Source organism: Epinephelus fuscoguttatus, linkage group LG19 (assembly GCF_011397635.1).
Source record: "Epinephelus fuscoguttatus linkage group LG19, E.fuscoguttatus.final_Chr_v1".
In the NCBI taxonomy this organism is placed as follows: Eukaryota; Metazoa; Chordata; class Actinopteri; order Perciformes; family Serranidae; genus Epinephelus; species Epinephelus fuscoguttatus.
The window spans coordinates 4,538,099-4,556,299 of NC_064770.1; the positions used below are offsets into that span (position 1 = coordinate 4,538,099).

The 18,201-nt window shown below is 39.6% G+C and overlaps 2 protein-coding genes across 3 annotated transcripts in view; one reads left to right on the forward strand and one right to left on the reverse strand.

Annotated features, from left to right (window-relative positions):
• LOC125878864 (uncharacterized) overlaps positions 1-18,201 on the forward strand; it is a 489,748-nt gene that overhangs the window by 126,910 nt on the left and 344,637 nt on the right. The window lies entirely within an intron of this gene.
• Positions 1-18,201, reverse strand: part of septin12 (septin 12) — a 111,591-nt gene that overhangs the window by 45,715 nt on the left and 47,675 nt on the right. Inside the window, exon 1 of one of the 2 annotated variants that reach the window (XM_049560189.1) lies at positions 6,772-6,841. The exons of the other annotated variant lie outside the window; for it this stretch is intronic. Within the exon in view, the coding sequence (XP_049416146.1) occupies positions 6,772-6,808 (37 nt within the window). The 5' untranslated portion in view covers positions 6,809-6,841. Of the gene's footprint in view, positions 1-6,771; positions 6,842-18,201 lie in introns of those variants that run through there. 2 annotated transcript variants of the gene reach the window in all.

The window sequence follows — 18,201 nt, forward strand, 5'->3', positions numbered from 1 at the left end:
TGGTTTTTGCGACTCCACTTGGGGACAGATTTAAAGTTTTTGCAATTTTCCGGACTGACTGACCTTCATTTCTTAAAGTAATGATGGCCACTCATTTTTCTTTAGTTAGCTGATTGGTTCTTGCCATAATATGAATTTTAACAGTTGTCCAATAGGGCTGTCGGCTGTGTATTAACCTGACTTGTGCACAACACAACTGATGGTCCCAACCCCATTGATAAAGCAAGAAATTCCACTAATTAACCCTGATAAGGCACACCTGTGAAGTGGAAACCATTTCAGGTGACTACCTCTTGAAGCTCATGGAGAGAATGCCAAGAGTGTGCAAAGCAGTAATCAGAGCAAAGGGTGGCTATTTTGAAGAAACTAGAATATAAAACATGTTTTCAGTTATTTCACCTATTTTTGTTAAGTACATAACTCCACATGTGTTCATTCATAGTTTTGATGCCTTCAGTGAGAATCTACAATGTAAATAGTCATGAAAATAAAGAAAACGCATTGAATGAGAAGGTGTGTCCAAACTTTTGGCCTGTACTGTATATGCCTCCTGTCTCTCTACTCTATACCTGTCTAGTTTGTATTGTTGCAGGAGGATCCATCCACAACCTCGTTCTCTCTGCCCCTCCCTTTCCCCCATACACACAGCAAAAAAAAAAAAATTTTAAATTAAAATCGATTGGACTTTTTATAAATGCTTTGCTAATAATTGTGATGTACGTGCACATCTTCAACATGCCAGCAATTATAAATACATTCACTGAGATAGCCAGTTAAAGGCCCAGTATGTGTACGTCTTTAATCACTGTTTGTTTAAAAGGCCATCAATAAATCTTTGTTTTGCCTTCACTGATTTGTTGTATGCAACTTCTTTATTTTCATTTTTATTGATTCATTTATTCATTCCTCATTTTTTGTTGGCCAGTTATTTTTGCTCAATCTCCTTGGAGTTCAAAAGAAAAAAATAACATTGTATGTTACAGCATTTTCTAAATGGTTCCTTATAAAATGCTAAATAAATTCATATATATATAAACTGTTCAAGTGATGTGACCTCTCTCTCTGTGAGAGGGCCCATAGAGGGGGTGGGCCCTACAACTATATGTTAGGCAGAAAATGGGCCCTTGTTAATAATTTAGTTTGCCACCTCAAAAATATGTCTATCAAATATCAGGTATAAAAACTGTTTCTGCAGAATGCACAACAAAATGGAAATTATCAGCTGTCAGTGACGGTGCATATAACAAGTCTGCAGCCGGTAAATGCCCCCTAGGATAAAAAGACAACATGAGGAAATATGGTATTTTAGCCAGAAGACATAAATGTAATAATACAGGTGTAGCCAAATATCCTTTACTCTTACCCTTTCTCTATCACAGCGCTGCAGTCTGTTTTATGTGTTTGGTTAGGACCATCAGTCCTAACTTCACTTGATAGTATCAGCTGTCATAAAACAAGTCCAGATTTAAAAATGCAATTAAATTACCAGAATTAATACCAGCATTACCTAAAACATGTTACAGAGCTTTTGGCAAACACCTCTTAAACTTTGGAAGGTTGGTAGCCTAATATGATTTTATGATGATGTTGGCCTTCAGATTCTTCAGGGAAACATGCCGTTATAATTATCCAACGTGTCTCATAGTTTTGTCAGTGGTAAGCAGTGGTGTGAACAGTGTCACAAGTGTTACTGAACTGAGACAGACATGTTGGTCAGGTCAGGTGACAGGTCTTCTGCATCAGTAAAGTGAAAACTGGATTTGGTTTTTGTGCAGTGCTCACACACTGCTGCTGTGTGGTTTCAGGTGTGAGGTTGGGGTTACTTTAATCTCACTGCACAACAACAAGCTTTATTCAATCTATCTGTAATTCCATTAATACATTTTCTTGAATATTACCTTGAAATTTTCAATTTGAATATGTCTTATCAAGAAGTAAATGTATTATCTTAAATATGAAAAAAGTTTTATTATCCTCAGCTTATGGATATGCACCTAAACCACATAAATTTCTGTTTTCCCACTTGAAAAAGTCCTAAACAGAAAAATGTGTCACATTACACCAGTGTTGGGGGTACCACTTTACAAAATAATGCACTGTTGTGTATTGTAATCACATTACATTATCTGGCTACATTCTTAGTTGGTAACGCAGCAATGTCACATGTTACTGTTCTAAATTATGTAACCATATTATAATTACTTATCAAACAATTGTGTCCTCACTAGTGTTACATACGTTCCTCAATTATCTGCATAATGGACAGGCAGGAAAAAAATCATCAAACATATCAGCATCAGCGTCATTGCCTTGTGCGCCTGTAGGGAGGCTCTTCAGCCTGAACAGTCTATGCTGACTGTGAGGAAGAACAAGTTGTCTGACAAACAATTTTGGGATCTCTACAAGCCAAAACACACCAGCGGAAAACGCAGCGCATCAAAACATATGCCAGCATTATTTTAAATGTACAACCTCACACTGGCAGCGACTAAACACATGTCGGGGCTCCTAGACGCATCACCAGCACTTAACGCCATTTTCCTTTTTGCAGCCTTGCCTCCCCCAAAATGAAATGCACTTTCCCCCAAATCGCTCTCTGTTTGTATATACCAGCTCCCGTAGCAGCTCTTCTTCTCTGCTTCTATGGCAGCTTGACTCCTCTCCTCACCATTGATGTATAAAGAGAACTCTGCAGCTGTTACTGTGTCTCATGTGTGACAAAAAAATGGATGACAAGAGACTCATTGATGAGGTTGAGAAATATCCTGAGCTCAACAACCCACAATCCCGTCATTATAAACATAATGGGCAAACAGATATTGCCTGGCGAGTCATAGCTCTGGAGATCAGCTCTTCAGGTGAGAAATTAACTTTAGTTATAGGCCATCTACACAGGATTTTAAGCTTATGCAGAGTGGAGGAAGCACAGAGCTTTCAGTAAAAGTAGTAATAACTTTGCGTGATCATCTGTTGACACGCCATGCCACGACAGCACTGGTGTGTTTTGAGCTTTCCTCATGAGGTATAGTGCTCCTATAGTAATAAAAATGACAAAATAAGCTGGATTAATAAACCACACATCTATGGTTTTGTGAGCAACTAACTTGAGTAAGTTTGATTGACTTGTTAAATGCAGTCCATATACCATACGTTTTTTACCTTTAAGTCTGTCATCATCTAATGGTGTTACGGAGGCTAGTCTCTTATAAAGAGACTATTAATATATTATCTTTAGGCAATTAATATTTGTACTTGTCTGTGTTAGAAAGGTCAACCTCTTTTATATTGTTAAAATTTTGATATATTATTTTAAGGTAGTTACAGCTGACTGCAGTGAAGTCTCGATTCTCTATTGAGCCATGTGGCGAAGTAACAGCAAAAGTAATGTAACGGGAAGTGTAATGAATCAGTTTCTACTTCACTTTGTTGAAATTAAACAATAATGTGTACATTACCTTTTTTAAGTAACAACCCCACCGCTGCTTTACACACAGGAAGCGACAGAAATGTGACAAAGTGACATGTCGGGAAAGAAAAATGAGGAAGTGTGAATGTATTATGGAAATTATTTCTGTGATTTTCCCTACAGATGCTCACTTTCACATTCATCTAACTGTTTTCAAGTCGGGTGCACAACTTGGTGTTACGAGCAGAAGCTTCTTATCTGATTTCCAAACAGTCTGGTGAACTGTAAAACAGTGCCATACACTACAGTATGATGCTACTGAAGACAAATGTTTCCCTATTATTCACTCACATTGAAATAATGTAATATCAGTTAACTGATTCATATTTCCAGCGAATTTTGACACTCCCTGCAACAAACTGCTCTGCCACATCTCATCTGTTTCCTCAGAATTAGGTGTTAAATTGACTGCAGATTCTCATTTTCAAAATAATAGAGGATCACAATGGTAAGCATGTACCATCATGCACTGTTACTGTACTCTTACATGAGAAGCAACATAGTGTTACGTAGGTAAGGTGCTTTTAAAAGTGCCAAACTCTTAATGACTTCTAAGTGCCCATAAAGACATGAATCATATTAGCCTTTTACTTAACACTTCAGGTTACTATCTACAGCTCATACCCATCCAGAGCTGACACTGGTATTCAGAACACATCTGACAAACAGTAACTGCATGAACATGGGCAGCAGTATATCCCCCTCTACAAAACCTGACAAAGTCTCTTAATTGCTTCATTAGAACTAAACACAGCTCAAACAATTTCTTAATGGGATTGATACAAGAAAAGGTGGGATATAAAAGATATGCACTCTTTCACACAGCATTTTATCCTTTCAGGCTGGTCTTACCTCCAGGGCGTAAAATACACTGCTTTATCACTCGGACAGACCAGTGTATAAAGAGCATGCAGGTCCACAATGGGTGTGTGGGAGGGTAGATGGAAAGGCCAATAAGTGCAGGACTTTGACCAAGGAGACCAGCGTTTGAGACCAACACACAACATCAGTTGCAGTCTTTGTGTGCCACTCTGAAAGCTGCATATTTGTTAGCAGCATCCAGTCTGTTCCTAACCATAATCAAGTAGTTTTATGGCCTCAACCTAACTGCCAAGCCCTTCTGCTTCAAGATATGACAGAAAAAGGCTGCCCCTGGCATCATGATATGGGCCTTTTCCACTGTCACTGAGTCAAGCTATGGCGCATTCATTTGTGTTTCCATAATCAGTTAAAGCCTAGTTTACATTACATGATTTTCCTCGCGATTTCGAGTCGCCCCTTCGTCTACAACTGGGACTGGATATCTGGTATGCTAGAAAACTGGAGAAGGCTGACATGCTCATGCTCAGGACTGTCAAAAAAGGGGCAAGAGTAACGCCTGGGTAGGGAGTATTATGTGTAGGAATGAGATTACAATGAGCCTTTGGTAAATCAGAGAAACATTTTCTGCAAGGCGACAGTCAGTATGTTTACATGCACAGTTAAGTAGAGGCACAATTATAGCTCTAAAGTTAGCTTGGGAGGCTCAAGACTACTGTAGCTATCACTAGTGATGTTTTTTAGAGGAAAAGGCACCAAGCCGCAGACGTATGACGCACATTTTAGTTGATGAAATGTTATAAAAAAAATTTAATCAGTATATAGGCTATGCATGCATAGTTGAAGAATGTAAGAAACACTTTTAGCCTACAACAATGAATGAATATTTAAAAAATGGATATTAATTTCCATATAATTTTCTGTCAAAGCCACAGGGGGCCACTGGAGAGGGGCTAAAGAGCTACATGCAGCGCTGGAGATGCAGGTTGCCTACCCCTGGACTAACACAATAAACTGTCTTTCTTAAATGTCATGTAAATGTAGTGAGTGTTAAGCGTAGTTTATTGTAGTTATTGTGCAACGTCTTTTGGTGACAAGCAGCTTTTACTGTAATCAAGACTATTATAATTGTGCAATAAAAAGTTTGTTAGGAAACAGAGAAGATTTCACTGTTGCATGTTCTTGTCTTGTCACACACAAGTTAAATGAGCTGATAAAACTCATGAACAAGAAACTCGGCTTTTGGTGAAAAACTCTGAGACACAAAGTGTCTCTGTCCAACGTGACTTAAGTATATTTCTGTTTTCTACATTTTGTTTTACTTATTCCCTTATTGTTAAAATTCCCATGTGCAGACCCAGACTCTCAAATAACTGACTCTACTAACTCTCTAGTACTGTGTGTGACTCTGAAGCCTGATATATGTTATTCCTCTGTGCCATAGTGTTCTGTTCTTATCCAGAACTATTTAAAACACATCAATGAGCCACACTGTTGCACTGACATGTTTGTTTTGACTCAGTCCTCCATTCACCACCCTGCCACTGGAAATACTTACGAGAGCAGCAAATGGTATATACAGGTTTTTTTTTACTTTTCTTAATCTATTTTATTATTTCTATTATATCTTCCTCATTTTATTTCTAACGTACAACTGTTTGTTTACATAAGTACTGTCTAACTATCAGCTTGTCAGTCATCCGCCACTAAAGCACTATTTCCTCCTGTTTGAGTAACGTTTGAGAAAACCTAGTGCCCACTTTCAGCCAGTCACTGAGCTTTTTTTTTTTTAAATTTAAATCTATATATATAGAGCTGAACACAGCACAGAGAACTAAGTGGTTTGCATCATTTCATTGGATTTGTTGATTACAAAAAAACCCCCAAAAAACTATCAATGCATTGCAGCATAATTCTGTTAAAGTGATACAGCATAGTGTCACACTACTACACACCAGGAAGTATAACGGTTACAACTTACCCCAAACACTTTCTGCACGCATTTGAATGGACAGTTTGTGGTGATAATTTTGAATGGTGGTGATAATTATAGACAGCTGTTCATTCAACACCAGATATCAAACCCTATGTAATCAACTATGCTGTAAAAAAACAAACACATATCAACCCAGCACTACAATTTAGCCACTATGAATATGTTAATATTATCTTTATTATAAAATTAATTAGCCTTATTTCTAATAACCATGTGATTTCTGTTTGCACCATAGTTAAAATGTTACTATTATACTCTGCTCCCTGGGCTAAGATACTAACACACTCACAGCTGACAAGCATGCAAACTAGTTTTCACATGTTCAGATCTGAAGTGCCAACCCTGAAACACTTTTACCACAGAACAACAAGTGCTCGACTAACAGAGTACATGAAAAGACAGCGGCTCATATAACACACAGAGTACCATGGTCACGTTTAAAAAGCTGTTTAAAGGGCCTGAAAACAGGAAGCAGAGAGCTGTTTTTTACCTGGTGTGGAGACACAGCAGTCAGCAGTGACACACATATACAACTGGGCAGGATGTCATATCACTGCCTGTGTGTGTGTGTGTGTGTGTGTGTGTGTGTGTGTGTGGAGGGGTGTGGCACTGTGTGTGTGTCAGAGGATGATGCATTTCCTGGCCTGTGGGGGAAACTGTTTCCTGGTTAGATCTTCTGCTTGCTGTTTAACTGAACAATAACATACTGTCTGATGACAACAATGTTATGTATATATTACAATGTATTCTTGTAGATATTGTGCCACTGCCTTCATGCAGGAGCTGTGAACAACAACCTTGTGAGGTAAAATTTAAATTAAAGTACAAAAAAAAAACAACCTTATAAAGACCATACATGAATATGTTAGCTAACAGTTGCCTATTTACACAACCAGCAGACACAGAGCAATATTAGTATTTATTTGGAGTTGATGAAGTCTTTATCTGAAGCTCCTTTTACTAAAATAAATACAAAGGTGGCAAAAGAAGGGACTTCATAGCAGGAAAACGAGTTGATCAAAGTAGAATTTGCAGGCTGTCAAATCAAAACAAAAAGCTGAAAGAGCCTAGCCTCTGTGGGTCTGTCAAGACGGACAACACCTTTTACACTACACATGAAGGAGAAGGAAAACACAAAAGTGATATCACTTGAGGCAATTATTGATTAGGTCTGAAAACTAATTGCCTGGTGGCAGTATGCCACAGCAAATCAGTCAAGCTGCAGTTACCATTTACTTCCATGTCTGTCCACGGTCATAGTTAGCTATGACATAACAATGCTTTAAATATGGATTTATGATTTTATGATTTATACAATCAGCACAGTTTCAAGGTGGGCATCCAAGGTTAGTGTCACAAATTTAGTATCTGACCAAATGTCTCCCCTTCTGCTCCTGAGATGTGACATTGAGAAATGGCCAGAAAAGTGTCTTTGTATAACACTGTGATGTCACAATGAAGCTGGCCAATGACCTTTTGGATATCAAATGTCATCAACTGATTATTTTATCCTTTAAAATGTGTATTAAATTTCCTCATAAAAAGAGTGATTTCTTGAGTTATGGAGAAAAACATGTTTTTGTGAGGTCACAGTGGCCTTTGACCTTTGACCACCAAATTCGAATCACTTCATCCTTCAGTCCAAGTGGATGTTTGTGTCAAATTTGAGGAAGTTCCCTCAAGGGTTCTTGAGATGACGTATTCACAGGAATATGATGGACGCAAGGTCACAGTGACCTTTGACCACCAAGATCTAATCAGTTAATTGTTGAGTGCAGGTGTACCATTTGTGCCAAATTTGAAGAAATTCTTTTGAGGCACTCTTGAGACATTGTGTTCACAAAAAATTTGATGAGTCAGGTCACAATGACCTTGACCTTTGACCACCAAGTTATAATCAGTTCATTGCTGAGTTCAAGTGGACATTTGTGCCAAATATGAAAAAAATCCCTCAAGGCTTTCTTAAGATACCAATTTGATTGTCTAATTCTATGTACTAATGCCTCATTAAAGCTTCTGCTCAACTTTAGAAGACCTTTTTTTCCACAGAACAATGGTTGCTAACTTTGTCCTCTTACATTGGAAAGATTTCATAATGGCTTGTGTGGCCTAGAGGACTGATTATAGCAACCAAAAACTGTCACTGTAAATATGGGCACAGGTGTATTGAGAAAAGATTACATTAAAAATTCCAGGTTAGGGTTATTTTCTATCATTGACTTGTCAATAAATGGATGGTGTCTCAGTTATCTCTCTCCCTGTCGCTTTTCTTTCACCGTGTTTCCTCTGCTGCAGTGATGAATGTAAACACATGTCCACGTTCGGCCTGCTGTTCCGTTATCTTCCCATAAAGGACACAGATCTGAGTGAGGGACCTTGCCTAGTGAACACTGAGGGGTGACAGCATTCCTACATCGCCCACATTATACGATTCCCAGACACTTGACATTCCCATCCCACTCCTTCATCCCACACTACAGAAACACAGCTGCCGAATGACCATCCCCTGTGTGACCACAGAACATTCCAATATCTACTCAATATTATGTGTGAAAATGCCCAGACATAGATACAGTAGACATTAGATACATATAAAAGACCTTGTACCACATTGTACTTACTGCAAAACCTCATCTTACACTTAAACCTTTTCACACGATGTTCAACCAACCACCTAGTGGCTGCCACTACCCAGAGGAGGGCCAATAATAATAATATATTTTTTAATAATGGGGGCCAACTGCCACTGCCATTGTGAGTTTAATTTAGGTAACTGTAATGATTGATTCAACTAGTACATAAATATATATTTGCTTTGCTGCACCAAGTCACATCATGTATGTTTGTGTGAATTCTTAATTTTCATGTACTCGACTAGTCTAGAATTCTCAATGAAGGTCTTACAAGAGGAGTAGATTTCAGTTAGCAAGTGCTAACTGATACAGTACAATATGCCAAATCCCAGTCAGTTAGATGGAAAGTTTTACATTTATATTAATTGCAAAACATGCCCAAAAACCTCACAATAAATATGAAATATTACATATCTGGGTACCTGATGCCCGCGTCCCCCTCCCCAGCTTGCTACAATTTAGTTGTAAGTAGCAGTTAGTGAGTTGTATGATGTCACGTGAATCCCAAAACACACTGTATCGTTATCATGTCAAAATGACAAAAGCTCTATGGTGCCCAATAGGCTACCACTACTCTACTGAGATATGATGGATGTGGAGAGAAAGAACATGAAATCGGCAGGAGGGGAGCTAGTTACCTCTAAGCAACCGGTGGCTTAGATATATAATATCAATTAATATCAAATTATCGCACAGCCCTAACACTCACACACACACACACACACACACACACACACACACACACACACATACAGGTCTGCTGACACTCACACAGGGGTTAGTAGAGGAATCTGGAGTTTGTGCCTCTTTGCATGTGTCAGCATGCAAACATAAACAGGCTCATACTACTGATTCCCTCACTCTTTTTCTGTTCTCTCCATCTGTCCATCCACGCAGTTTTCCAGCCTTTCTGCTGTGTACGCATCGTTAATGAGTGAAGTGATTGCTTTAATGAACATCTACATCTACAACAACTACACTGATCTGTCAGGATCTGTCAGACATACTGTATGCTCTGCTGAGACTAAAATCAAGGATTACAGCAGTCATTATTTTATTATTGTAGCTGGCAGGTGTGTGGGACATATTTAAGTGCCCAGCTGTAGAGCTACTGTTTTCCATGATGATGGTGAGCTCCAAAAGGATTCAGTGCTTCCCCCAAGTGGTGAAAAAGTGCACACACACACACACACACACACACACACACACACACACACACACATGCAAGGAGAGAAACATCAGATTGTTGCAGAGATATACTGTGGTGAATGAGCAGTGCAGAGTGTGGGCTATTAATCTAAACTATGTGAGAAACTCTGTGAAGCAAAACTAAACTACCTCACAGATAAACAACAAGAACAACAGCAGATAAGATCAGAATCTCCTACAGGAATGTTTTCCTCAGCCTGCTCACTCCTCCCCTTAAATGTTTTTCCTATATTAACTCTAAATAAGAACATGTGTTTGTCTTCTTTAAAGCAACGCATCGTATTTATGACAATACACATGTGAAGGACATGCATGTGCCCTTGCTAATGTAATGTGTTGAAAACACAAATATCTTATTGAAAGGACACTGATACAAGGTCATACTCAACATTATGGTGATGTTAGTCAGTCTATCCATTTAACACGATGGCCTGCTGAAAGATATCCTTACAACACTGGTGCTTTAGTTGACCTTCTGACCTTTCCTCTAACACCTTTTAGGTTAAGACCTGCACAAGTCTGAGTGCTGCCCCTCACAGTGTTAGCCTTTGACAGCAACTTTAGATTTAGTCTTAGTCTTGACATAGTCACAATTCAGACATATTTATTCTTCATAGTTTTAGTCTTGTTTTTGTCTATGAAAATTCAAAACATCTTTAAACTTTTAGTCATTATGTTTTCTACATGTTTTTTTTAATCTTTTAGGCATAGTGGTCACTGCAGGGGATTAAAAGCCATTTCTTGTATATGCATGTTTTGATGCTATAGTTGCATGTCAGCCACTACAGTGGACCCCAGTGTGTCTTGCCATACACAAATGCCCAGGTGTTGTAAGTGCAACACAACACAGAACATCAGAAATCTCTGAAAACCAAGATGGTCGACGGTATGCAAGAAATGTGCAGCTCAGAAATGCATCGCCAATCCTACTGTAAAAGGGGACCCTTGAATTTCCAAGTATTGTTTTTATGTTGGGAAAACTCCCTCACGGACAAATGAGAGGTCACAGGGGGGTGATTTTTTGCATGGGGGTGTCATTCTGGGTGAAATTTCAAAATCTCAACTTTTAGCACAAAAATCCATTATTTGACCTTGTAATGCATTTTTATCCCAGCAACAATAACAAATGGCTAAATGACAGGTGGACATTTTTGTCCACTTGAAGGGTCATGGATGGGATAAAAATGCATCACAGGTTCAAATAATGGATTTTCATGCTGAAAGTTGGGATTTTCAAATTTAACCCAAAATAACCCAACCTTGCCAAAAATCACCCACCCTGTGACCTTTTGTTGGACACTACAAAAGCTTCTAGAAAATGGACATTTTTGTCAACTTGAAGGGTCATGGATGTAACTTTTTTGAAGGGTAACACAAGGTTTAGGATTAATCTGTCCACTGAACTGGACATCATGCAGCACTGGCTGTATTTTAACTCCAGTGATTACCACTACTGCAACCTTGTAATTCATCTGCAGCAACTTTTTGGGCTGTAAATAAATTAATACAAGTTATCAGAATGCAACTTGCAATTTTTGTGACAAAACAATATTTTGACAAGATTTTTGTGTATTTGTAGAAAACGTTCATTGAAAAAATATATATAGTTTATATATATATATATATATATATATAGTAACAACGTAAATAAGATCTAATAGGCATGACAGTGTTTAGTTTACTATCATCTACGCTTGTTCATTTTCTCCCAACATTCTGTCTTCCTTTATGTTTGCCTGCTAGCTGAAATTCTATTTGAATAGAGTTTGAATTTGATATGAACTCTGTACAGAAAATGCAGTCACTTTTGCTAGTGCTGCACGATTTGATAAAAAATGTGCGATTGCGATTTGAGTGGATATCTCAATTTGCAATTGCAATTACAATGTAATAAATAAGTGGTATCATGAGTCTTCTTACTTGATTCAGTGTTTCCCCTCCATTATATTTGGGGGGCCCTGACCTGACCTGACCTGACATAGTTATTGTTATGGACAGCGTGTCAATGACCATCAACAGACTGAGCACAGTCAAACCCACTGCTTGCACAGCAGCGCAACACAACACTGTACACACAGTGGAGCGAGCCTGTGTTGCGTTCAGGCGTTGTCACATAAATGACAAATTCCAGCATGCCATAGCACAACACAGCAGCGTGTCAAGTGGGCCGAAACTGAGCAAAGTTGCTCAATTTTTCATTTGTTATTATATAGTTTGTTATGGAGTCCGTGATTTCCCAGTGACACTTACAAATGTTTGCGTAACTGTGCTTGGATGTTGTTTTATGAGGCTCTGGAGGCTTTCAGTTGTCTCTTTGTCTTTAACGTTACTCGGCTCGGCTTTCTCTTGCATGCATCCATCCTACTTTTCTCTGTGGTGTCTCAAGTGCTGATATAGATTGGTCGTGTTGCCGTGGGACGTGGCAACTTTAACTTTTAAACTTTTACACAGCACGTCTTTCTGTTCAACGTCGCTGTACCTGAATCCAAAGTATCACCATGTAATAGACGTTGCGTTTTATTCGCCACCAACTCAGCCTGTTCATGGTCGTGCTCATGCTCTGCCAAAGCTTTTTTGGCTAAAAATGCATGTAATAGAGTTGCGTTACTTCACTGTGGACAAAACAAAGATTTATGGATGTACATCAGGCATTAGACTTTCAGTGCAAGTTTATTATTATATTGTATGCCATATTGTCATTTTGTAAGTAGCACAAAGGGACAACAACTAGTGTTTCATTATACAACACTGGATTGTATAATAGTAAATAAATGAACCGTGTACATGCAGGAACAAGGTTCATTTATTTACCTATCTACAGTGTCAAGCACCTTGAAAATCAATGTATTCTGATAGCAGGTATATTTTACCCATTGGCAGCTTTAGTTATAAAGTGACCCCTGGTGGTTCTACTGTTGTCTACTAAAGAATGTCAGCTGTTAAATGTTAAAGCAAAATGTGTTGAAATGCAAAAAGGACTCAAGGACAGCCTGTAACAGTGTGAGAGTTACGGATGCTATTTTCATCGTTCAGCCAATTACTTTAAAGATTTTAAGCCATTTTTTTCCCCCCAGCGAAAACAAGCATTAGCCATACCAAATTTAACTACAGCTGTAAATGCACAGTGCAAACCTTGCTGTCAGCTAGCAATAGTATTATCTTCACCCTCTCGGCCAAATATGGTCACTTGTGGCTCCAAAAATCCAAGATGGCAATTGACTATGGTCTGCTCATCCCTATCACTCTATCTTTAGTCACAAAACTAACAAATACGTGGACTTAGTATGTCATTAAAAAAAAAAAAAACACAATCACACACAGCAATGACAAACGGCCATTTCTAAAATGAAAGAGAAAATATTACTGCAGTGTTCTGGCTTCCTGGGAAGCAAACTGAACTCCTTGGATCTCCAAGCGTGTCTACTTCCTGTCAACATAGTGGTTTTTGTGAAGCTCCATGGCCGGCTTCCTGGCTTTCCGCCACTTGTGCCTCCTGTCTGAACCCACAGTTCTTGCTCAGATGCATTTTCAGGTACCGACATGTGGCACCAATTGATATAATATGGATCAGTTCTGTGGTAGTATGGACCTTATCCAGTTAGTACTAGTGTTGTCACGTTACCAAAATTGGGACCCACGGTACGATACCAGTGAAAGTATCATGGTTCTGAGTAGTATCACGACGATACCACAGCAAAAATGAGGCAGATGTGCCTTTTGTCATTTATAAAAAGATAAATCACTTTTCTATAATGCATCACTGATATTTCAATGGAATAAATTACTTATTGACTTATTCATACTTCAAAAACAGCATCAATAATTGATTAACATAGGGGGGATCAAAATAAAATAAAAAAAAATGAAATAAAAATCAACCAGCCACCCTCCTCCCCTGAAAAGTAAAGAACAGTCCCTTCAGTGTGGTGAGGTTCGTGGACCGTTACCTGCCACAAAGAGAGAAATGTGAACGGCTCGTTTCTCCTCTGACACATCACATACCTGTGTGCCGCCACGGCTCGGCTGTTCTCGGTCGTTGGTAAGCCGTTGTCTTGCGCTGCAGAGCACTATGGCCGCCGTATTTGACCGCCGTATTCCTGTCTGTGACCCCCGTTCAACCCACAACCGGCAGGATTCGCCTTTCTGCTGCTGGTTGAAATCCGTACTCGCACAGCGTGCTCCTGAATGATTTCTTTTGCTCGCACAAAACTATTTTTAGTCGCAAATGCGAGTAAAATGCTCGCACCGTAGAGCTCTGTGGTAAACAAATCACTGTAGCATATATAAACAAATCTAGCCTACAAGTAAAAATAAATAAATAATAACTTTCACTGCTTAAAGATACTCAGTAGCTCAGCTAATATCTGAAATGTCACTGTGCCAGGTGGCCAGCGCGTGCCATTATTGGACGGCGCATGGACACTCACCCTCTAGACTTTGAACTTATCCCACAGTCATGGTACCGTAGTACTACGGTACTACAACATTATGGTATCATATGTACCGTGGTGTTTTAGTACCGTGGTCTACCACTGGTACCAGTATACCGTGCAACACTAGTTGGTACCCTAAAAAGTACTGAGTTCGATACCCAACCCTAGTGTCCACACTCCCAACACCAACTCTCACATGAATATACCAGGCTTCAGTATGTCCCTGTAGGAATTCATAGATGTACTTGTGATATAACTTGTGATATTTTCTGCTGTTACAAAAACATGTTTTGGCAAGTGCAATGACTAATGTAGGCATCACATTTCTCGTAATGAGCTATTTTGTAGCGCCACAAAAAAAACAATCCAGATTCTTTTCTGCTTTGCTCTTAGTCAGACTTTTTTTTGTGGCATTAAAACATTCACTTTCCACTCTTCTATGCAAGTATTCACACCAAATATGTGCAAGACTGAATGTCTAAGGTGCTCATTTGCAACCAAAGCCAACACATCAACAGTTTCTTAATAAAGGCATAGTTTAGCAACCACAGTCACATTATGTGAAGACTGAAGACAGGTCTGGCATTCTATTATACTGAACTCCCTGTCACAAGGAGGCTGAAGCGTATCACAGCATGCTCTGGGCTAACTGAAGGAAAACATTCACAAGTCCACAGCAGGATAAACCAAGTTACCAGAAACAAAGTGCACTATGTGAAAATGTTGGCACAGTGGCTACAGTCAGAACTGCATGCCATGCAATCAAGAAAAACGTCATTTATTCATTTCACAAATAAAAAAAACTGCCAGAACTAAAAAGAAAATTAATGATCTTCCCACACATTCAGAAATTACTGTTCAAATACATGGCAAAAACAGTCCAAACCTATCAAAAAGCTGACTACAGCCACTGCCCTCCACAAGTAAGTGCTGCAAACCTTTTACAGCCACTTTAGTAGCCCACACAGAGTGAATATTCACAGCTCAAAAGGCAGATTTTTAGTGGCTATTCCTTTGGTTTCACCTTCAGACTGTGGTGGTTGCTGCTCAGTTCAAAGCAACACAAACACACATATTCCAACCCAGAACCCCCAAGAGTGAGGTGGCCACTGAGACACACTATCTTCATCTCTATTAAACCAGATGAGACAGACCTGAGGCTCACCCTCACCAGTAAATGGAATCTGATTGGACCTTGACGGGAAAACAAGATTCGTATGATGGTGGTCAGATTCAGGAAACACATGTGGTGGGTGACCTGATGTTTATTTGGCTTTGAACAAGCCATTATACACTTTGTTTCCAGTGTGTTTGTGTGTGTGTGTGTGTTTCTGTATGTGTGTCTGTGCTCATGTTTCTATGCATTCAGTGTGTACTTTATGAGGGTTTTTTCTTATGTGTGAAGGAGAGGGACATGAGGATACTTTGTTGGACAAGCAAAAAGACTTAAGACAGAAAGAAATGACCCCTCTGCTTCGCCCTCTCTCTTTCACAAGCACACACCATGTCAGAGGTGAGATGTGTGCATATTTGTATGATGACTTGAAGTTAATAATTACTCTGATCTATTCTTATACAACCACAGCAGAGAGCCTGAAGAGGGACACAGTTGGAGAGACTGACTGGTGAATGAACAGATCAGCTTCCTTTGTTTACATGGCTTAAGGCTTCAGAAATCTATCAAGTGTGAGTAAACATTTTCATTGGTTGCACTGGTGCACCTGGCCTTTATTACACTGATGCCACAGACTGTATTTATGCAAGTAATGCAGAACCACAGTTAAAGTTCACAAACCTAATTTCCACCAGAAGCCACATTTCTGGTATGACCTGCCCCACTTTCCTTCTGATTGACTAGCGCTTGTTACCTTTGTTGGTTAGGTTTAGGCAAGAGGAGTGAGAGTTAGGGTAAGAATGTCAGGGTAAGCCAGGCGCACTGAAAGTGAAGTGAAACCGTTCATTTAGCTGGGTGTAAAAAGCTGCTCCTCTTATCCATCAATCTGATCTGATCAGCTCTGATCGGACTGACTAATTAAGTATCCACCCCACGACTCAAACTTCACAAACAAAAAGAAAGGAGGATGAGGAATGAGTTTGAGTTATCTTCCTTACGTGTTGATGAGCAGGGTCAAAGTGTAGCTTAGGTTCATGTCCCCAGTGATCTTTATATAGCAGAAAGAATCAGGAAAAATCAAAAACAAAACATCAAGGCTCACAAAGACTGTTTATGAAGGATGTAATCAACTTCACACCAAAACAAGTATATTATCTTTCTTCATAAAGAACAGCTGGTACAAAGTGACAAAATATGCTGAAATCAAGAGATTTTGCAGCACTTGTCATGTATGGAGGACCTTACTCACGAATGGCTTTAGAAATGACCCTATAGGCAAATGGAACAGGATACATAACTGGAAGTAAATTGAGCCATTTTATGATAAACACATCATCAGCATCCTTGAGAATAAGAGAACCTCAGTTATTCCCAGTTGTTAGGCTAGTGCCACACATGGGTGAAGGAAAAGCTGTTCCGAACAGCCACTGGCGAGGTGGGAGGAAGAGCTGGGTGTCACAGAGAGGGGAAAGATGTAATACACACTGCTGGCTAATCACTGCATGAAGAGGGTGCGAATTTTGGATTGGTGGTCTTTTGGTTTGTCCCCAAAACCAGCGTCAGAAAGGCATGGGAGGGCAGGGTTTTTCCAGACAGTTAACCATTTGACTGAAGCCACCTCAAAAGCACTATATATATTAAGTCTGTTTTCAAGAGACGCAAACCTAAAAAGGTCTTGAACCCATGGCTTTGCATTCAGTCGGCCATCAGTGTGTAATGCAGTCTATTTACCATGAAGACGTTTTGAAGTCATTAACCCTGAAGGTCCAGATACACCAAACCAACAACAAAGAACTAGTGGGGACGAAGGCCAACTGCTGCGTTGCCTCACGTCGCCTGCGTCTCGTCCAGAAAGTTGGACTTAGAGGGAAATTTCGGTTTATTTCAACCTGTCTCCTATCGTCCTAAATTTGTTTCAAGTGACTAGTGACATAAAAATAATAGTTAGCATGTTAGCCGTTAGCCTAGATACAGCCGGGGTGCATTAGTAGTGTCAGACCTGTTAAAACGTAAGTGAATGGGCATACTTCAAGTGCAAAGTTAGTCCACTAAACAAGCTTTTTTTTCCACAAAGACTGCCTCATATCGTTAGGATAAATGTCAGAGAACATGTAGAAAACGACATGTAAACGTGTTGTCTTACCTTACCAGTGTGGTGCCATGTTTGTTTACCATTTGGCTCTGCTTTCCAAAGCGCAGCCGAAATATCATGACAACAAGCAGCAACAGCTGGAAGAATAATGGCTGACTTTTTGCCAGACTTCGACTTTGTGGAGGAGGAATTTGATTTTGCAGAGTTTTATGGCCTCCCTTATTTATTTGAGCCAGAATACACTGACGAAGAGCTTCGTGAAATTGAAGAACGGAGGAGGAGAGAGAGAGGCGCAACAGGTAGAGGACAAGAGAGGAGGAATGGCTGCTGCATGGCTGCGTAGCTCTGGAGATTGGTGGTGTACCTGTGGATGCTGTACCCCAATGCCCACAGAAGAGGAATGCCTCTGTTGCAAGGAATGGGACCGGTTGCAGCCTTA